This window comes from Cimex lectularius, unplaced genomic scaffold, assembly GCF_000648675.2.
Source record: "Cimex lectularius strain Harlan isolate CLEC.00 unplaced genomic scaffold, Clec_2.1 scaffold25, whole genome shotgun sequence".
Classification (NCBI taxonomy): Eukaryota; Metazoa; Arthropoda; class Insecta; order Hemiptera; family Cimicidae; genus Cimex; species Cimex lectularius.
In genome coordinates, this window is record NW_019392633.1 from 2,282,981 (window position 1) to 2,306,140 (window position 23,160).

The window sequence follows — 23,160 nt, forward strand, 5'->3', positions numbered from 1 at the left end:
GAAAAAAGCAGAGGATAAAAAATTTTAAGATATGGCTTTCTTCTCAACAGAGATGTATTTTTGTTACAAAAAAAAAAATAATAAATCAAGAATTCTAAGTGGTTTTTTAAGGTTTCCAGAACCTTGGAATGCTAAAAGAATTAGCTGAAGGTTGTGTTCTTTTTTTAATTGCCTAAACATCTAAAATAAAGATACGACCGGAAGAAAAAAATAAGATAAAAAACTAAATTATTACTTTTGATGTTTGTGTAGGTAAAGTAAATTAATTGAGTAGAACATAGAGCACATTACTTAAAAAAAGACAAACAAATCTAGTTATTTGAAATTTGGTCTTTCTATTCTCACTGCCTACAACAGAACTAAAGATAGAAAAATCCTGAAGAATGTCACCCGAGGTTAGGCGAACCAAATTGCTAGGAAATTACCAAATTTTATATTCATATGAACTCTCAAGACACCGGTGTTTGTACAGTTGGTATGTCAGGCATAAATTCAGGATCGGTAAAATCCTGGCCTTTACCTTACTGTGATCGGTCACCATGCCAATGCATGTTGTGCGCCTTACCATAATAAAATCAATTCATCCAACATTTGAATCATGATGGTTTATTTTGATTCAAATTGATATCTAAAATATTTGGAAGAAATAATAAAAAAATAAAAAGATTTAAATATTTTTATTTTCTTCAGTCTTACAGTTAAAGATATATATATTTATGTACACACTTATTTATCACACGGTAACTTAAAAACATGATGATTAAAGTACAAGATTCTACATACTTAAGGTAATTTAATTTTAAATACTAAATTTTAGGTACAACGTAAGTACAATCACCCAATCCTTAGGTCAAATAGTTAATTGTTTTCGATGAGACAAGCAACTTATAAAAATAAATATGTAAACCTTAAATATTTCACACAGAGACTAACTAATTAGAGCTTTGTGAATAACATGTGAATAACAGCCGAATATTAGTTTAAAAAATAAAAATAAAGAAAAAACGGTTAAAATCATTAATTAGTCAGCATAAAAATGTGATGTTTCAGTCTTGCAAACCAATCACTTTGACTTCTTGGACTCAGCCGAGCTGCAACCATTCTGTGCCAATTCCCGTTTCTGTTTCAGCTGTGCACTTTTTAGTTGGACCATAAGTTCGCTCGACTGCCACAGCCAGCTTGCCTAAAAAACAAAGTAAATAAATAAATGAAATCAAATCTTCAGTTTATCTAACTTTTTTTTAGTTAATTAAAATAATCTCTTGCATCTATCTAAATGCCTCTCCACTTCAAGTGTATTTTTTGACTAATGAGAACGACTGACTACGATATCAAATTTAATTCTATAAAGCTAGTCTCTTTTTTTTTTCTTATTTAGTTGAAATTATCTGTAGTATATTATGATGTACACAAATTCTGAATTGGAATTTTTGTAACACAAAAAATAGATGAAAGTTATATACATTAATATACAATCTACAAGGATATTTTCTGTTTTTTAACTAATACGTGGGTTTGTAATTATTAAAATTAAAAACTAGTAGTAATGGAGTTCCTGCCCTAAATGATAGTACAAGAGATAACATCAAAAAAACATATTAGTTGAGGAATTATATATTCAATCTTATTTGGAGACAATTTACAACTCAACCTACCTACCATAAAATGCGTTTATATTTAAAATTTTCAATTTGAAGATTTGAACAACAAATTGTTATAAATTCAAACATCACATTTCTCTGCGGTTGTTTTTTGTCATATCAGATTTCATATCAATACCGCCCATTACACATGTTACAATACCTTGTTATGTAAAATAATGAGTCACACAGCAGATATTTATTTTTTAAAGAAACTTTTCCTTTTTTGATTGGAGAATAAAAAAAATGTCTGAAAGATAATTTTTCCTTATAAAACAAACTTTTCTACTCACCATCATCACCATGCAGTTCAGAAGTATTGGAACTGAAAATATGAGTGAAATAAACATCCCCTTGCTATCAAAATATTGCTGATTTGATAAAAGCCTGTATTACAAAAATAAAAATTTGTTATTATTGAACTTCTCAACAATTATAATTTATGAACAAAACTACACCTACATCCAGTGGTGGGAAGCCAATTCATTTATGTTTTCAGAAAAGTAGACCAGCAACACTGTAAAATAAATATTTGAAATACATGTTACTTTGTAAAAACAAACAAGAGGATGTTAGGATGTTAACATTGTATACATATACTTTAACAAATAAATTTAAAAAAAAAATCATTTAGTAAAACAATAAATGATTAGTTAAATTTTAATCTATCACTAAATGATTTTCCAGTGTTTCTTTCAAACCGTAATAATCAATTTTTTTTACAATTAAAACCAATTTTTTATCTCGTTTAATTTGCTTTACATTAAAATAAGTATGTTGTAATTAATATAACAATAAAAATACATGAGTTTGAAATAAACAATAAAATCTGATGTAATTTTTTTTTCTGGGTGTATAAAGCAGAGCCAGTAACCAGACTGAGACGCTCAAATGGCTGCAGGTTAAAAAATACACAGGAAAGACCAAAAAAGAAGTAAAAACATGCTATGACCTCCGTTTGCCGGCCTTTAAACTTCCCACATTATAAAATAACTATGTAAAAAAATGGTTACATAATTGATAACTTCTTAAAAATCACACGACAAAACAAAAAATAAGGATAATTTATCTATGGCTTAACATTTTCTCTGACAATTGAACGTTTAGATAGAATTAAGTTAATTATTGCAAGTTCAGACCTTATACATTTTATACAGATATTTATTTAGAAATCGTGAGATGCGGTCTGGTGTGATGTAGGTTTCAGAAAAACATTTTCTTTATCATGCGTTCTGAAACCTACATCACACCACCGCATCTCACGATTACTAAATAAATATCGATTAATGGTCAATAATCACCACACATTTATACAGATAGTTAATATCATGTTTTTATTTTATTTATTTTTGTTTGCATTAATGTTTTGCTTTCTCAACTTTTTAAAATATAAATAATAAAAGACTTGAACAAAAAATATTTGTTACAGCATAAGGCGTGAGAAAACAATTTTAATGATATAGTAATTCTAAATAAATAATAAATAAGTAATAAATCTACCACTAACATTGTTTTCTCACCCTCTTTATTAAATGCAAACTTTCAACTATTGTAAAAAAATAAGTTTTCATAATTTTTGTACAAATGACCTTGTTTTAACATTATTATGACATGGACATATTTATTTTTCCAAATCAACGTTACTACATATGCAAATTTTAGTAGCTTATATAAATCAATACTGTGAATCAATTGTTCTTTGTTTTTTAATGAATGGAAATGAACCAACGTATAAAATCGATAATTAAACCATAGGTTAAGGCTAAATTTGTTACTTATTCATTGTTGAGATATTTCTTAACAAACATTGTAATTTCAGTTTTCAAATGCTAACAACTGGTCACTTTAAAATATAATAATTATACTTCATTGCATAATTAAGCAGCATTTTTTTTCCGGTACTTCATTCTGCAATTAGCTGTTTCACACATTTAAATAAATCAAATAAAAAGAGCTTTTGTTCTGAGTAAAATTCTTCACTCAAGGTTATCATCAGTCCTAATGTTTAACCCTCCCCCCCCCAAAAAAAAATTGGAAAAGTAATTAAAAGATAATTAATTTTATAAAGCCTGCAATACTAGACAAACATAACAATTTTTACATTAACTGTGAAAAAATATTTTTTATAAACTAGACCTAGGCCAAATATAATAAAGTACAATATCGTAGGGCTTCTAAGCTGAAAACGAAGTTAGATAATATGTTATTCACATTGTAAAAGCATTTTATTAGAAATGATGAATGAGCATTTTATTTGTTACATATATATTTTTTTCATCTACAAATTTATAAGTCAATGTGATAGAACCATTCCTTATTATTTAGAAAAACAGTGCACAAACTTGTAAAAACTTTCCTTTCGAGGCAAAATTTAAAACAGCAAATATCAAAGACATTCTGTATTGATTTTACATGCGATATAATATTTATAAATCAATTTTCATGAGCTATTGATTCCTAGTATTTCTATCTTATCCAGATACAACCAAGATAATTAGCGTGTAGAAAAAAAAGAAGCCACTGTATAAATTTTTGTCTCTTTTAATCTTTTAATGGAAGAAACAAATTTGGCATCACAACTGGGTTTCCTATAATTCTAATTTATGCTATTTTATATTCAATTTTTTTTAAAAATCCATGTTGAAACTTACATTCTTCATTACCATTGATACATATTTGTAAAATGTATATTTAATTCTGGTTACTGGTAGTAAAAGTTTACCAACCCAAGATTTGTACTTTCCACAACATTATTATAATATTGTTGAGAGTGCCAGTGAGATATTGAACACAACACCCAACAATGACATGTTTACACAGAAAACAAACACTTTGAGTTTGACAAATACTCTGATTGAGGCTAAAATTTCTAGCATTGTATAAATTCACTTTTTCCCACATCCTACATGTATTTGTTAAATTTAAACAATGTTTATAAATTGCAGGCCCTAAAGATGATCTCAATAAAGATCGAAACGTTGGCACGATAAAGAAAATGTTTTTCTAAAACCTAGGTCACACCAGACCGCATCTTATGATCTCCAAATAATCATTAACTAACAGTCACTAAATACTACACATTCTATTATATATTCTACTGTTTTCAAATATCTTTCGTTTTGCATGGAAAAATGGTAAAACTCGATTCTTCAAACTTGGCCAAGTCGTATATTAAAAACCTGGCGATCCATGATGACAAACCACCTTGTAGGAAAAATATTTATAAAAATGACAAAGAATCAAAACTGGTTGAAAATTTTTAGTTTAAAGAGAATATAACGTTTGTTTATAGTTGGAGATGACAGCTGAGTCAACTTTTTGTGATAAGAACTGTCCTTATCAACTTACGCAAAGTCAAAAAGAGGAGGACCTGGAAGTTGCCGTGGTTCCTGGTCAGTAGTGCCATGAGAGTGACTGCGATGTGGAAGAGGATGATCCCTATCAGGAGAGGATCGTGCCACTCGATCTATAAATAATGAACGGCAAACCTCAGAAAATCACGCTTTTTTTATCCCTGGAAATCCTCCTCAATGGTACTCACGTTGGTGAGGACGGTCCAGACGTTGAAGTCCAGCTCCTTGGTTCCCATCGTTATCCACGTAGGAAACACTCAGGTCCTAAAACTGCCACACACTCGGTATTTCGTCGAGGGGTTTAGTTCGGAAAGGAGATCGGTACCAAGGAGAACATGGTCCCTGGCCAAGGCGGAAGCAGGAAAACGGCTTGGGGTCGAGAGGATTAACCGAATAACTTGAGAAGTTGGAACGTCGACGTCCTCTGCTTGAGAAAACTGGTCTCTGACGACTGACGGACGAAACAGCGAAGGCCGACTGCACACTGAAGGCCTGCGTCGATCTGCTTCTGCTCAGGTCCCGCCTGGATTGGTCCGAAACCGGAGTGGGGACCGTCCTGCGCCAAGTTCGAATTCACCTTTCATTCACCTTCCCATGGAGGTAAAAGAAGATGAAGCTTCATTTCAAACATCCAAACACTGATTTAAACCCTCTTTTTTATGCTTACATGATAAGACACAAAAATTTTGTTACGCTATGTGAAATATGTATGATGCAATTTCAATGAACAATTACATAATTTCAATTCATAAAGTTTATCAGATGGAAAAAACAAAGTACAAGAAACAATTCGTAGCAAACTGTCGTGTAAATATCAAGAAATGCATGATGATCCCAAAGGTCGCAGACGCTATGAAATCCTATACACCACGATTGGTCATCCGAACCTTATCATCACAAATTGAACGATTTCTTCAAGAAATCTGTACGATGAACTTTTCAGGTCATTCCGACTTGTCGACATCTTCATTGCAGAGAGTCAGCGTTAATCAACAAAGACTCACTGAAGATGGCGAAAAGCCCAATGAATGATAGACCAAACCAACGAGAATAAGCAGAATTTATGAACACCATGTTTCAGTACCATGTTATTTTGTCCCCCATTGAAGATAACTTGAAGCCGAAACACATTTCAGTGAAACATTTTCCAGCGAGAAGAGACGGACCCAGTCAAGTGGTCAGTGTTAATCAATTTGTCCATCTATTTGCTGATAAACAAAAAATCAACTTTAGTAAAGTGGTTGCCGTCGGAAGTTTCTTGCTCGTCATGTTTATTGTATGAGGATTACACTGCTTTACAGAACTTTCTTTTTCCTCATATTAACAAAAAATAGAATGGGGCTGTCTCGGGGTTTAATGTGAAACATTTATTAAAATTGGAGTTTATATCGATCTATAAAGATCATATTGAATTTGGAGGTATCTAATGGCTCTGCGACGAAGTAGACATTTAGTTCACCAAGCTTTCGGCGATTTATGTCGCCATCTTCAGGAACTGGGTAGAAGTTCGATGGTTACCTAACCAGTAACCATCAATACAAACACCAAATTTGCATCGAATCGCCAACCCCCGAGGGCAAGACGCGAATTTCAAGGTCGTATCAGCAGATGACCCTATAAGCTAAAAAAAAATCACCGCACATGTCCATGACCAATGTTGAAACGCAGTTTTTATATATATACATATGGCATTCCATGCTGCAGCCATTGATCTTAGAGGCTAGAGCATCTCAGGGGTTCAACCTGGTTATTTGGGACTATTCTTCGAGGGCTCGAGATTTTTCTCCTTCTTCTTCCGGTTTTTCTTCTTTTCAATTTCTTCAAGTGTCCAATTAATAGAACTACACTCACTAAGTTTTTCAAATTCTTTTATTGAGTCGAGTTGACGCCTTCTGCCTCCACTCTTCAGAAATGAACTTTCTTCCTATTTCTTAATAGATGAGTTGGACCCACTAGGAAATATATGTTTATGGTGAAAGTTCTTAAAAGTTAAATTATTTAATATTTTGAACATCTATACACAATAATTTCGAAACACGTTGTTAGGGTGATCATTGGATTACACCTAACCTCACGTACTATGTTAACTATAAAGGCCAGGCCTCACCCGATTGACTATTTTGTTTAGCAAAATTAGAACATTTATATAATAATAAAATTAACTAATTAATTAAAGAGAAAAAAGAAACCTATGATGAAACCAAATCGAACAAAAAATTGAAAATCGTCATTCAAGAGGTCATGAGAATGAGGTCATGTTCGATCTGGTACTATATGATCTCAATTATTATAACTGATGCCTGATCACTAATAATATCGTAGATAATACAGAGTAAGTAAAAGTAGTGCGTGGGATCACAAACCCCGCTTCCTAGTTTCATCATCAAGTAAAAGTAAAAATGTATCACATATTGCATACTTTCAGTCGCCGATGAAATGACAATTTTTGGCAAATATACAATAATAGCACATGTTATTGAATAAGAACGATCCAAGAAAGTGGATGGAAAAATAAAATTGTCTAATTATACCCTATTGAGGGTGGGCCAGAAGGTGAACAACCTTTTGGCGGAAAATTCTAATTACGTATTCATCATTACAACAATTTTTAGAAATGTTCAGTTAGCGATAACATAAAAAATATACACTTTTTGTATTACACTTTTTATGGATTGTTTCATTTTTGTTATTTCTAGGCTTTTGTCTTGAGAGAGTTTTACGGAATTAAATGAAAACAAGTGAAGACGGTGTTAAAAAGAGGGAGTGTGGTTAATCTAGTAATTCAATTTTTGTCCTGGGTAAAATTTATTCTCCGACTTACCGAGAAAAAAATTTAAAAAAAATTTACTTAAAAAAAAAAAATTGTACGTTTATGTTTTATTATTTTTTTTTATTTTTTGCTTTGGCAGAGCCATTAGTCAGACCTAACATAAAATCATCGACTTTAACATGGCACTCTTCTAGATCTTCCCATTTAATATATGGTATTTAAAAAAAAGTAATTCAACTTTTTGTCTTGGGAAAATTTATTTCCTAACTTTAACGTAATAAAAACACAAAACGAAAGAAAACTGAAACAAAACCCACAAAAAAGATACAATAAACACAGCTAACAACAAAATTAAAAAAAATTTACAAATTATTTTCACTAAACACAGACAAAAAAAAAAAAATACAACAACACTATAGTTGTAAAAACCAACTTCCGCCTAACAAAAAATACAAAAAAATCAATGTAAAAATCAAACAAAACACATAAAAAAGATACAATAAATATAGTGAACAATTAAAATTTTTTTGTCCTTTTTTATTAGGTTAAAGTTGGTTTTTACTTCTATATGTCTTTTTTTCATTTTGTCTGTGTTTAGTGAACATATATTGCCCAATTTTTGATTGTTTGCTCTGTTTAATGCCTTTTTTTAATGTGTTTAATTTCATTTTTTTTGTGCTTTTTTTTATTAAGTATAGGGAAAAAAGTTTTGCCCAAGACAAGTTGAATTTCTAGTATTAACCCCTTTGAAAGTGTTAGTTTTTTGTAACCAAAAATTAAATTGAAAGTTCTAGAAGAGTGCCTTGTTAAAGGAAATTTAACGCTCTTTTGAATGATTTTTTGGGAATTACTAAAATGAATAGAAAAATAGTTGAATATCTGATAAAGAATTGAAAATCGGACCATGGTTCATAAGAACTTTTTGCTGCATTTGAGGCGTAGAAGCACCTAACGAAACTTGTCAAACGAGTAGCTGTATAACCAAAATAATGATATTTGGTGAAATTAATAATTAATTGAGTTCAAAAATGATAATGTGGAAATTGGATTAACAATTTTTATTTGAGTTCTTAAAAACTCTGCAATGATATTTAAATAAATATGCGTGAAAGAGTTTGTAGAAATTGTTAAAGGGGAGGGGAGTTAAAGGTAAATTCGTTATTGGTCACAGGCAGATGAAGCAGCACTGTTCTAATGGCGTCTTCGTCCAGTTACAGTAAGTCTGTCTATCGGTTTTGCTCACTTTGAACGGCTTCTGTTGTTGTGTCTGTGCTGTGAAGCGTCTCTTTTCCTGAGATCCTGCGTATGAGCCAGTAGCCTCATCTGCGACCGGTTTTTGTCTCTACAGAGTATAGACGGATCGGTGTGAAATGGTGAAACTGTATCGAGGTGGAAAACAGGGCCCAGGGCCGATGAGGGGCCCTATGAACAAGCCGCGTCCGCTTTTCCCACCGGGCGAGCTGCCCCTTTTCGGGCCTCCACCCGTGTACTTTCGCCGGCCTATGATGCCGCCCCCCGCGATGAGGCATCCGCCGCCGATGCGCCCGCCCCCGCCGCGGATGATGGGGCCGCCACGGCCCGGCATGGTCGGACCGCCGCCGCCGGGCATGATGCGCCGCCCCGGACCCCCGCCCCCAATGCCGCTCCTTCAGGCTCCCGTCCTCCCGCCTCGGCCGCCTTTCGTACGCGGTGGACGCGGCGGCCCCAAACCTCTTCTGATGAAGCCCATGAGGAAGATGATGGACGACAGACGGATGAAGCAGGTCAAAAGGCATAACAAGAAGAACAAAATGAGAAAAGCAAATCGCCCCGGGACCGGCTCGGTGAGTTAATTTTTTTTTTCTTTTTAATACATTATCAATCGTGAAATAACCAGACATTTTCATTGAAGTCTTTTTTGTTAAGTCAAAACTGCCATTTTCTTCCTACGTCTTTGTTTTTGTTTACCTATTACTCGCCGATTCTAACCTTAATTGTCGGCCAAAAACGTGAACGGCCACGTGTTGTAAATAAATCATGAGATATTTTCCACAATTTAACATGGATCAATTTTAATTCAAAGTAAAATATTGGTTAATATTAAAAAATAGTAAAATCAAACTGCCTTTTATAACAAGTAATACCTGACATAACATTGCATGTGGTGAAGTTGTTTATGTTTATAACGTGTTTATTCAATTTAGTGTTTTAATTCAAGGCTCGTTAATGTTTTTCAAATAAAATTAAATTTAAAATTTACTTCACATTTTGAGTAAATGATTTATGGAATAACTTATTTCTCATAACAATGAAACTTATTTTTCATGTTTCCTTTTATATCCAGAAAATTAATTTTCTCTGTTTGTCTTCGTATAATAATAATAATAATAAAAGAGGGTGGATTGATTTTTTTTGTGTATATTGTCAAAATAATCTGTACCCTCGTAGCACAATTGGTCATACAGAAAATTTAAGAATTGCGATTTTAATAGTAGAGATTAAATTTTTCTAAACTTCTTGAAAGACTTTAATACTCAACCTAAATATTCATAAAATCATTCCATTCCACCAATTCGCCATTCGTCCACATCATTCTACGATCCACAAGGCTTCAAAATAGTAGATTATGTCCTTTGCGCTAGAGAATAAAGAGTATTGCTTGGGTGCGTTCTTAGATGTAGCAGAGACTTTTGATAGGGTTTGGCATATGGGCATGCTTAACTTGGCTGTTTCAGAGTGAGGTGTGTCACCAAGTGCTCGGAATGTCATTTGCTATTGTCTATCTATACACTCTGACACTGTCATTACCACCTACTCGGACAATACTGTAATTTTGTCTTCTACCTCTAATCCTAAACAAGCTTCCTCCAACACATCTCGAGCTTATCGAAGATTAGTTTAAAAAGTAGAGGACCAGACTGAATGAAGAAAAATGTACTCAGTGTATGTTCACATTGAGAAAACCGTCTTGCCTTCCACTTACATCAACAACAAATACATATAGACTTCCATTCAAGTCAAATACTTAGGACTGTACATAGAGCAGACAGACATTGAATCCCCGCACAAGACTTAAGAGACAACAGGAGACTTGGGCAACTAGACTTCTTAGACCAAAGTCTGCCTTGGATATACGGAGTGGAACTGTAGGGTACTGCCAAGCCATCCAACATCCAACGCATACAATCCTGCCAATCAAAAGTCCTCAGACCAATTGTCAAAGCTATTTACTATGCCGCTAACTTCACTATCCACGACCTCAACATTCCTTTTGTCAATGAGCTGATACCTATTCAAACAGTTTCACACCAACCTCTCGATCCATCCTAACCCTACTGCCCGACACCCCCTACACCTTCCCATCCCTAGTACCCGCTATGTCGCCTTAAACGACCTTGGTCTTAATCTCACACTGAGTGCCAGCATCGGCTGGTTTCTTATGGCTCTTCCAGGTGCAACTTTGAAGTTAGTGTTAATGCTGTGACCATCTGAAAAATAAATTGTAATCACAATGATTATTTGGAGGTCATGAGATGCAGTCTGGTTGAACGTAGATTTTAGAAAAACATTTTCATCGTGCCAACGTTTCGATCTTAATTGAGATCATCTTCAGGGCCTGGGATTTATAAACATTGCTTAAATTTTACAAATACATGTAGGATGTGAAAAAAAAATTATACAATGCTAGAAAATTTTAGATTCAAAGTATTTGTTCTCACTCAAAGTGTTTGTTTTCCGTTTTGTAGATGTGTCATTCTTGTCTGTCGTGTTGAGAGTGCCAGTGGGATATTGATGTTTTATGTTTATATACGTTGGATTTTCAAGGGGTGGGGAGGGACGTCGGGAATAGAAATACATTTTTATATGAGGAGTTGCCTTCTTTGAAGTGAAAGGAGCCGACAGAGCCAACAATTAATCATCTGTAATCACAATACGTACGAATATGTATAAGATACAAATAAAATCATTAATTGAACATTTTTTTGTTGACATTTGATTGGTACTCTTAAAGAGAGTAATTATTTTTAGTTGATATTTATGGCAGAGATGAAAAATTTGTATCACAACCGGGTCTTGAACTCATGATATCCGGCTCAGTACCCTCGGTGCTCTATCACTTCAGCTGTCGTGACTTCAACCCTCAAGACACCAACCATCTCAACCTAGTACTTTTTTCTTTTAAATTATCCATTTTTTTTTTTTTGAGAATATTCAAATATTGTGTAATCATGGATTCTCGTGTCCAACAAATTAGCTACAGAGAGCAGCTATTAGTGAGATACGGGTCATTCAGTAATTATATCATATATGTTTTAGTTGCATCTCATCAAAAGTAATAATTTTAAATTGATTTATAATTTTTATGCAAAATGTGGCTGAGATAAAAAAATTAGAGTTATTAAGCGGGACTCGCATTCATGACAGCTATCGTGGCTTTAGTCCTTTTGCTGTAAGAAACTTTTCCTTTTTCTTCTCCTTCTTAGACTTCCTGGATATGCACTTCTCATTTTGCTAAAATTTGACTTATCCATTTTTGCCTCGAGGGTGAAGTTATGTGTAGTATGTTAAAGAGTAAACATCATAATTGACATTTATGCAGTTCAATTTTAATCTTCGTTATAAATTAATGTAATAAATGCACGTTGGGTACAAAAAATACAAAGGACTTCTTCAAGCAATTTTTGAAGAACCAGGACAAAAAATAGGTAAGTCCTAATGATTGATACTGTTGGGCCTGTCAAAAAAATTATACTTTTTTGTGATTATACTGACCACTTTACTGGGTCTATCTTTGCTCGTTTATGTTGCCCACAAGTATTTGTCAGTCCCATGCTATTTTTGTCATGAAGTTAGCGTGAAGCTGAAACACGTGAGTGAGATGTGTACCTGTGAGATTAGACGGACCCAGAAAAGTGTCAGTGTCGATCAGTTTGTGTCCGCCCACTTGCAGTCAAACAAAATACCAACTTTAAAGTAATGTGATTTCTATCAGATGAATTTCTAGCCCATCCACCCTTCATGTAATACGTACGCACAGTACTTACTTTGTTCACATGGTATTAGCAAAAGATTCTAAGGCAAATGCCAGGATTTGAACAAAAAACAACATGGCAAGTATGACAAATGGATGCATTTACAATTATGCCACTGTAGCTACATTTTACCCACAAAAGTATTGTGTATTGTACAGCAAAGGAAATATGGAACAGTAACAATTCATACTATTTTGCAATAATTTTTATTTTGATAAAACATCAACGCTTTTAAATTGAAACATGGCACATTAGGCAAAATATGCAGCTAAGCCTAATAGGGGTACCAAATTTGACTTACATTTGTTAATCAATGCTGTGATGAACAGTGTGGTTCGGGATATGCATTTCTTTTGTCAATTTTTGTATATGTTGTTCACCTTTCGCCTCTATATTCATATCTGAATGTAAATAGTCAAACTTCTCCAAATGGATCCTTCTAATAACCGACTGTATTATTTTCCACGTTATGATAAGATTTACTTTACTAAGAAAAATAGTCCAATAAAAGGACCCAGACACGACATTCATAGATTTTTCAATGAAAAAGCAGACTGCAAAATGAAAAACATCTCAAGATAGCACAAATAGCAGGTGACTGTAATGTGTTATCTGCAAACAGAAAAATTCACTCCCCATACAACCCACTCAAATGCCTTTGGTACTCACCGCCTCTCGTTCAGTTCTCAGTTCAGTTAATCCGTTAGTATTGTGATTTGTGACAAACAGATTTGGAGATAGGTGCGAGAATCAAATGTTTTTTTCTATCAGAGAAAAGGTCACAAATCCACGAGAAAGAGAAAATTAGTATTCGTGTATTCATCTTTACTTTTACTTAATGTACCTATTTATTTTTTCTTTTTATGGACCCTTCTAATAAATGGACACAATTCCATTCCAGAGGAGTGTCCACTTTTGGAAAGTTCGATTAAACTTTGACATGCTAGTCATGACATCTGAGGAAATTCAACTACTATAATACAGCTTCAACACTTACAATGCTTTAATTATAAATCTGGTTTTTATTCTCTAATTTAATTTGAACTCTGTCCACTGAAGGCAGCCAATAATCAATCAAATGTCAGTTTTCACAAAGAAATATATTTTTAAACATACTACAGTTTTCATAAAAATTAAGTTTATAAACCATTGTTTAAATTTAGAAATTATGGATTTTTTTTTACTGTAAAGAAAATGGCAGTACAAAATTTGTCATTCCATTTGTAAATTATTTAAAATGCTCGGGATTTATAAGATAGGAAGATTCAAAAGAAAACAACAGAAGTAAGCAAAATACTGATAAAATGTAAATATCACCGATATAGGACGTAAACCAAAAAAATACGACCGATAAAATTAAAGAGGAGGATGTCACGACTGGTCCTTGGATCACCGAGGAGATCAAGGGAGAGATAAATAAAATGAATGAGCTGAAGAAGACCGCCGACGAGAAAAAAGACAACTCGAGCGTCGAGCTGTTCAGTGAACAGAAGAATAAGGTGGACAACCTCGCGAAGGCGGCTCGCGATGAATACTTGGCAAAACAGGCCAAAGATAAAACAAACGTGAGTTCCAAACGTCTATCAAATCTGTTTGTGTACCATTTTTATTGTAGTTACAATTTTTATTATGCACGTATGATTTTCCAGGAGGAGGAAAAAGTCAATAGTACAAAAGCGGATGAAGTCCAAGAGACGACTAAGAATGGAAGTGTTACTGAATAGAAGTGAGAATCTATAGTCATTATACTTAAGGATAAATTACTATATACGCCCTTAGTTCAAAGAATGAATGTCCGTATATACATTTTGATGTACATATAATTTTAAATGGAATGCAAGAAAACCTATTAAATTTATTTTTTATTGTTTTTATTTATTGAGTTAACAATATTGGTAAAAACACAGTAGATATTTTATTTGAAGTAGTAAATTTTTTACAAATAATATATATACATTTATGAAAATGTGTTTACAAACAAATATCTGTCTACTGATTTCTTTGTTGATTTTATTTTTTTCTTTATTATTCATGAAATATTACAAATTAATTGAGAGAGTTAAAAATCCTTTAGATTTTTTTAAAAAGTTGCAACATTTTAAAATACTAGAAACACTGTAAAATTTTAAAAAGAAATATTTCAAACTGTTATATCAAGTATTAATTCTCTTAAAGCAAATTACCTCATTTGAATAGTACTTTATAATGATTATTTTTACTTTTCAACTTTTATTGTCTTTTAATTAATTATTTGCTATTAGTAAAGTAGAAAAGAACTATTCATGTGCTTTGACTTACTTTTAAATAAATATTTGATTCAAAACTAAATTTTCCACTGTCCAGTGATTTTATTTGACTGCCACACGTTCATTAACTGTATCCCAAGGCTTTTGAATTTTCTGTTTTAAATTGGGCATTTCAATGCCGCTGCTTGTACTTCTTGTAAGTGCATCAAGCCAATAAAAAAAAGCACTTTTGCGGCGCCCAAGGACGGTGGATAAATGGACATGCCGTTAACACTTTGTTGCGGCGGGCACACACTTGTTACTTCACTACAAAATGAAAACCAGTAAGTCAAAATTAATTTTAACTAAAATTCTCAAACAACAATATTGGATTAAGTGTTGTTTTCTTGTATTTTAGTTTATTTTCTTTTTTAATATATATGTTACACACTTTTATTACAATATAATTTTTCTTTTAAATACGTATGCATGTATTAAGAAAAATGGGCCGCCAAATTAATGTTACTTTTAATAGTTACAGTTTGATGTAGTAAAGTGAAATAAGAGCCCTTTTTCCAAATAATCTTCTATTGTTAAATTCATTATTGGATATATTAAATTAAAATCAGTAGGTAGGTTGTTATTAGTTCACATTCTCACATAGTTTTTTCTGAAAAGTTTATTTATGTCTCAAATAATAAACAATCCTGGCGTTTTTAATCATTACATTGTTTTGTGTTAAATATGCGTGATGATAGTTTGAAAGTATAAATGTTTATGTTATGCATGTCTGTCTGACAAAGTTTGCTACTTGTCCTCAATTTAAAGTTTTACTAGTAATCATATTTGTAAGTGTGATTAACAAAAATGAGTTTTTTTTGTATCTATAAATACACCAAGGTTATTCAATTTTTATTTATGTTGACAGTCAAAATAACATTCGTCTTTCTGTAAACAATAACAGATCTAGCATTACCTTACAACTTGTCAATTGAAAATTGCCTTCTAATTTCAACCATTATTTAATAAATTTAAAAAAAAGGAAAGGGAACCCCCCCCCCAAAAAAAAAGAAAAAAAGAAAAAAAAGATTATAAGCCAAAATTAATTACATAATAATTCTATCTACGCTTTCCTTAAGGTGATCAATGATCTAAATATAATGTTGACAGTAATTATCACACTAGATTACAGAAAATATTGTTTTAAATTTTGGTTTGATAAGATATCACATTCTGACATTTATTTTGTGTTTTAAATATATAAATGATAAACTGCGTCTTAGGAAATGTGGTGACAAGATCATTAGCATTTTTTCCTTTATTTGTCTGGGCTTGTTTCCTCAAGCCCTTGAAATTATTATATATATATATATATTTAAAAAAAAAAAATAACATGAATATTTCTAAATGTTTTTAACCATTCATGGTACTCAAGTAACTGGAAGTGAAGTCTTGCAAATCAGAATACTTTCACTTTTTTGTGGTCTGCCTGACTAATGCTTTATTTACACATGAATCTTTAAACTTAATTAATAATTATTTACTGAAATTTTGTTGAAAAGCCTTAACAATTTTTAAAAATATATTTCACATTTATGATAAAAACACAGGATTGTTTATCAAAAATAATGTTAAGTGAGTGGTAGAAGTTGGATTTTCTAGCACAAAACACGGTTCTACAATAGATGTCAATGCAGAACACATGATCTTCCTTTAAAAAAAAATATTTTTATTTTATTCGTCTATTTTTATTTGATTCAATTTTTTTTTTAATCAACTGGTTATTTCACTTTTTTTAATTTCTTATCTATTTACTTTTCCCAGTTTGGGAAAGTCTTTTCATCTGTGTATATTGTTGTTCAGGGAGAGTTTTATTGCGAAACCTGCGACATTTGTTTGGAGACGAGAGAAGAGCTCGAGGAGCACACTGGTGAGCATGTTGTGTGCGGAAAGGACGGCTGCACATTCTCTGCCATACCGCCAATAATAAGGCAACACGTACGGCTCCAACATGCCACCGGCCTCTATGAAAAAATCGCCAAAGTGTCCAATCCGGAGGAAGTCAGTAAATGGATAGCCGATAGGAAAAAGTTAGTTTTTATCGTGAGAAACTATAAACCGGATACTTCCGTTTTTAATTGATATCTTTTGTTAAAATTGATTGTACCTGTTACATTTTTGCAAGTCGCATGAGCTAGGTGCTTCGAAAATATCAGCTTCCTGCTTTAAAAGACACTAAACTGTTCAGTATTGAACAAGAGGCATTGATTTTCACATTATCAAATTATTTTTATTATAACACTTTAAAGTGAAAAATATCCACTACAGCTTTATAATGCTTTTTTTACTATAAAATAATTTATTCATCAACTAGGTAAGTATATTAAAAAGTATGGTGTAAAAATAAAATATAAGTATTAATATAAGAAAAAATGGAAAAAAACAAATTTATTTATTTTTTTAACTTTGTGAAATGGTAAGTCTTAATAGTTTTAAAATTTAATCTTATATTTTTTCTGATTAGTTTAAACTTCGGAAAATATCAATACAAGTTCAATAGTCAAGTTTTACTATCTAAAAAGTATTCAGAATTTAATATTTGCACAATATTTTTTGTTTGGAAGGAAGCCAGGACGTTGTATTAATGCTTAAAAGTATGGTATTTTTTTTTTACTACTCCTGGCACATGCAAGTAGCTCTTTATGGCATGTTGTTTTTCTGATTATGCATAGGATGAACCTGCCTGTATCTGTAGTGGCCGGATTTTCCTCCAATTTGGTCTTCTTACAGATCAAATATTCAGATTTTGTGCAAAACGGAGTATATAGTATGGGAGGTGTAATTAAATTGCACCCAAACCCAAAAAATGTCCTATTGATTTTCTTCGAGAATAAGAATTTGATTATTCGGGGAAAAAATGGTGGTTTCACATACTTTTTTTTTTTTCAATTATCAGACATATATTATTTGTTTGAATTGGTTTAAAACCATTTATCCTATCTCCGCTTGGCTTTAATATAACTTTCTCTTTATTCAACAAAAACAAAAACTTTTATTAATCAATTTAAGTGCATTAAAATGCCTCGACCACTTGTTTACGCAATCTAACTCAGTATGGTCAAATGGATGAAAAAACAAAGCAAAGCAGTTTTAAAATGCCTACAAATTGACATAATTATTATTATATTATCATATATTACAATCCTTAGCAGTGTTAGGATGACCAGGCTGGTGAGTCACAGATTCTCTACTCCAAAATAACAGACACAGATACACCACATATTGTGAAAATTTTTGGTTTCTCAAAAAAATTTTGAAAGTTGAAATTTTCTGTTTTTAATATTTTTATTTTGACATTCTACTTACTAAAATAAACCTATGTGAATATGTGGTTTTCAGATTTAAAAAAAAAAAAAATGTAGATAGCAATAAAAATATAGTAAAAGCTATCAAATTTCTAAAAACCAAATATTTTTCAAATAAACTAGGACATATTTATTCGTGAAACTAATATGAAATTTTGTTTTAGGCAAAGCAGTTGAGAAATTGGTCAAAACTTCGATTTGACCTTATTGTCACGATTTTTCTGTTATAAAACCCTTAGATACCAACTCGCGGAAATCTGTGTAAAGTGCATTTTATAATTGTATGAAATATTAAAATCGGACTTTTATTTATGACAAATAAATTTGCTATTTTGTGTTACGCTATCTTATAAATATTTTATAAAGTTTAATAGTAGTCGTTAAAAAGCTCTCTTCTCTTCTTTCATATGGTCTGCTTGACGTTAAAGTCCTTTTAACTGTTTTTGAATAATAACTGTTTCAATCAGATATTATTCTGATGACTTCTCAAAAATTGGAAAAAAATTAGGGCTCAAAATAATTGATAAATTTAAATTCAAACAAAAATTTGACTTCTAAAACCAAATTAGTTATTAGCTTCAGGAAAAAAAGTCCTAGTTTACTTTGAAAAATATCTCGTTTTTGGAAATCTTTAGGTTATTGATAAACTTTGATAGCTTTTCATTTGAGCAAGTAGATATTTTAGAGTGGAGATTTGCCAACCTGGTCGTCTAGTTGTGAGTATGTTCAAAGAAATTTGAAAATATTTATTAACAACCAAATGATGTCAATTTGTAGACATATTAAAAATTGTTTTGCTGATGACAATAAAATAGGTTGAAAGCTTGTTAGATTACAATTAAATATAGTTTTTGTTTTCCATCCACTTGTCAATGGCGAGATCCAGATTATTTTTTAATTAATTAAGACAATTCTTTATCGAATTCATACAAAGTTGGCTAATTGTAAACTGCTTTAAGTATTTAATGTAAATTTAATTTTCGGTTTAAGTTTTCTTTTAATGAAAATCCTAACGGGCTCGCTCCAATGTGCATTCAAAACTTCTAATTACAAATTATTAGAAAACAAGGATGAATTGCTTTTATAAAAAGAAATTTTTCAAATAAAAAATCAAACCAAGTTTACGACCAAAACTACCATAGTTTTGCGTTGTAATTGTTAACAATTTACATATTACAAGAAGGGCTAATGCATATCTGAATATTACAAAATGTACATGTTTTAGTGATTAAAGCTGAATTTATTCCTGAACCAGACCATTCATGGCACTCAATTTTATCTTTTTGTTTTGGAGCAAAAACAATTTTTTATTCATATTATTTATATTTGTTTTTAAAAGTTAAATTTTGTACTTCTAATGAGTAGTTGAAACGTACTAAGTGGACATAAATCTTATTTTGTTTGAAGTAGATCTTTCTAAGCATGAAACGCAAAAACTATTTTAAATTTTTAAAAAAATCTGTGTAACTAATTAATACCAAGTTATACAAATATCCTTTACAGACTGTAAAACATTAAAACATTTTTAGAGTGATTTCCAAACTTATTTTGAAGAAAAACTTGTATTTTATGATTACACATTTTGAAGTCATTTTTCCTCAGGTAAGATGTTAAAATTATAGAACCATTTGGTGATTAGAATACTCTTCTCAAAAGAGAAATAAATCATTTAGTACAGCATATTCATGGCACTGAGTAATTTACGGACCAGTAAATTACTTAATATGGTAAATAGCCACAAGGACTTATTTTACTGGTTTTTTTCTTGACTTGCATAGATATAAATAATATTTTAATGATGATTAGCTGTATCAAGTTATATAAGGTAGTGTTTCCTTTTAGTTTGGATCTGCTGTTTGATTTTTATGTTAGGCACACGGAATAACTATCATATATTCATGCGCATGTTGGAAGTATGAGTTTTTACAAAACCTGGTAATAATTTAAGAAGAGTAGAGGCAGTGTTATAAAGAAATATACATATTACACATCCCATTGACAGTTTTGGGCCAATTTTTCACTCAATTGGTTGTAATTACAAAAAAAAAAAATTTGGATCTGTGTAAACATAGTGTTTCTCAGTGAAGATCCAATATTCAAAATTGTCTAATTGAGACTGGGAAAGCACATAAAATAAAATACACTTTTATGAAATTCAACTTATTTATTTGAAAAATTAAATAAACATTATTAATTACCTGTTACTTATACTTAAAAATCTTAAAAAAAAACAAAAAAAAAACCGTTGATGAAATTTTTGTTTTGCTTATTTTACCATCCAACTAACTTAGAAGGACTGGGAATTTTTGATACAGAAGTAAGTAGAATACCACTGGCTTTCATTCATTAAATTTTTTACCAGCTATATTTTTTCTTTCTTTATTTTTTTTTTAAATATTGAGGAAATTGTCAATTATTTGGTTTTAGTCAGTTATCACGGATTTTCTTTCAGCAATTACCCAACGAGTGAGAAAATAGCGCAGAAAGAAGAGGAGAAAGCTGAAATGATTGAGAGGGGTGAAGTGCTTAACGATGGCGTAAGGTTCAACCAACTTCCGTTAAAAAGAAAAAGTAAATTCATTTCTATATGTAAATAGACTAATTGAAAGGGTCTGAATTTCTATTTTGTTATTGTAGCACCTTCAAAAAGAAATAGCCAGTGGAAAAAAAGAGTCAACATCATTCATAATTACTCGGAAGAATTTGTCGTAATCGATGGTCTACCTTCAGACGAATCAGGTATGATTTGTGATTTTCAAAGAATCTGAATTTTTGCTATATTGGATTTGAAATAGCAAGCGAAGAGTCAGGAGAATCAGATTCGGATTTGGAGGAGGACAATGACATCGGAAAATTTAGTGATGATGAGTGGATTGATGATCTGTCTCAAAAGGAAAACGAAAATAAAGAAGTCTGTGGAGTTCTTGGCTTATTAACAGCGTACAATTCTGATTCCGAAGGTAGGTTAAAAGAGGTAAATTGTTTGTCTTTATTTTAATAATTATAATTTTATATTTAGAAGAAGAAATGAAAGTCAGTTCAGACATACAGAATGATAATAAGAAAGAATCATCCGAGAAATCTGAAAATGAAAATTTGGCTGATCCTGAAAACAAAAGCAGTTTGGAAGAAGAACCACCTGAAGAGACAAAAATCCTTAGAGAAGAATTAGATGTTCCAAATATATTGGTAAAAACAAACCTGGTGACAAATGAAGATACAAAAGAAAAACCTGTACATGAAAAACGGAAGAGAGTTCAATCTGGAAAGAGAAAACTAATTAGCAAAGTTCCACCAAAATACAAACCTTCCACTCTTCTACAGAAAGTAAAACAAATGAGTTTTATAAAAAAAAAATCCCATATTAATTGCATGCTCTTTTGTTTCAGCTTTTATCTAAAGAGATTAAAAAAGAAAGAAACTACATTCTTCAGTGTGTTCGTTATATTATCCAAAACAATTACTTCAAACCTGAGAGTAATAAACTGCAAGACAATAATTTGATTGATGCAGAATCTGGGAATTGATCTGTTATAAACGTTTAAATGTAATAAGCAGTTTTGACGAAATTTTTTGTTATCAATTGTAAATAAATGTAATATATTGCTTATAAAATAGCACTAGTGTTTTCTGGTCCAATAGATTTAAAGTGTCTTTAATCTACGTTCCAACGTAGCCAAGTGGTTGGTTAGGGTATCCAATTGGTATTTGCTACACTAGTGGTTCTGGATTCGAATCCCACAGACCCATTGGCTTTTTAATTGATTATGGTATGAAAAATATATTGTAAATTGGTTTAACCCCTCAACATCAATACCCAATGTGTAGTTGGACGTTGCTCTCCGTATGACAAATATCTACATCCCAAAGCCGTCGAACTCACAAAATACCCAACTGCTTTATTTTATTTTATGTGACACTTATTAGCACAGTTTGAAAAAACCAAGCCTTAAAGATGGTACGCAAGCCACGCAAAATAGCTACTTAGGATTTGGAGTTCGGTTATTTAGAACTTATAAACTTCTGCATTCCTGGCATAATAATTAACACTAAGGCCTATTTTACAGGAACGCTCAAAACATGGTTAGCAATGCTTACGCTCAGAATGTTGTTTAATTTACACGGTTGTTCAAGTTGGCGATTCCAACGCAATGTTAGTCTCATATTTCTTGATATGTGTATTATTTTATTTACTTATTTTAATGATGCAAATAGGGCTTTAAGCCCCTTTACATGTACATGTTTTAGAAATAAGTTTTGTTTTATAAACATAGTAAAATAATAATAATAACCCATTTATGTTTAGTGTATTTTATAAAAAGTATAATTAATTGAAATAATTATCATAATAAAACAAGCCAGTAAGGAAATAGAACATACTTCCTGGGTAAGTAAATTTCATAGTCTTGCCCTTGCAATTCTGAACGATCAGGCGAGTCTGTAGGAGTATTGAAAGCTTGGGATATGATTGGTGCGTTGGGATAAGGAATAGGGGGAAAACAATATTGAGATCATTATGCTTATGTGTGTTCATATATGTTCGACACTGAAAAATTCATTTGCGAAGTAGAGTTGCATCCTGCATTTATTGCATCTATTAAGCAATTCGAAGGAATACTTGAATAGAGAGGTGAAGGCGAAATGTTAAGACAGAAATCCAGATTTTTTTCTCACAAGTTGCTTCAACAATAAAATTCTTGTAATATATCCTACCTGAAGAGAGTTCATTTTGAAACTAATGCAACTAAACTAAAACGTGCTGTTCTTCAGCATGTATAGAATGGTCTTGCGTTTC

General features: G+C 31.7%; 2 protein-coding genes across 2 annotated transcripts; one reads left to right on the forward strand and one right to left on the reverse strand.

Moving 5' to 3' along the window:
• Positions 1-1,001: 1,001 nt before the first annotated feature.
• Positions 1,002-5,747, reverse strand: LOC106668830 (transmembrane protein 18). The gene is made up of 5 exons (XM_014397963.2): positions 5,182-5,747; positions 4,989-5,106; positions 2,103-2,157; positions 1,934-2,027; positions 1,002-1,183 (listed from the first exon to the last, which is right to left on the reverse strand). Exons 1-5 carry the CDS (start codon positions 5,227-5,229, stop codon positions 1,064-1,066), a joined length of 435 nt encoding a protein of 144 aa, XP_014253449.1. The 5' UTR covers positions 5,230-5,747; the 3' UTR covers positions 1,002-1,063.
• A 3,184-nt stretch (positions 5,748-8,931) lies between these two features.
• On the forward strand, positions 8,932-21,980 carry LOC106668815 (nuclear fragile X mental retardation-interacting protein 1). Its single transcript, XM_014397944.2, has 7 exons — positions 8,932-9,586; positions 16,864-17,090; positions 20,818-20,936; positions 21,003-21,104; positions 21,161-21,325; positions 21,385-21,692; positions 21,755-21,980. Exons 1-7 carry the CDS (start codon positions 9,134-9,136, stop codon positions 21,890-21,892), a joined length of 1,512 nt encoding a protein of 503 aa, XP_014253430.1. The 5' UTR covers positions 8,932-9,133; the 3' UTR covers positions 21,893-21,980.
• Positions 21,981-23,160: the final 1,180 nt, after the last annotated feature.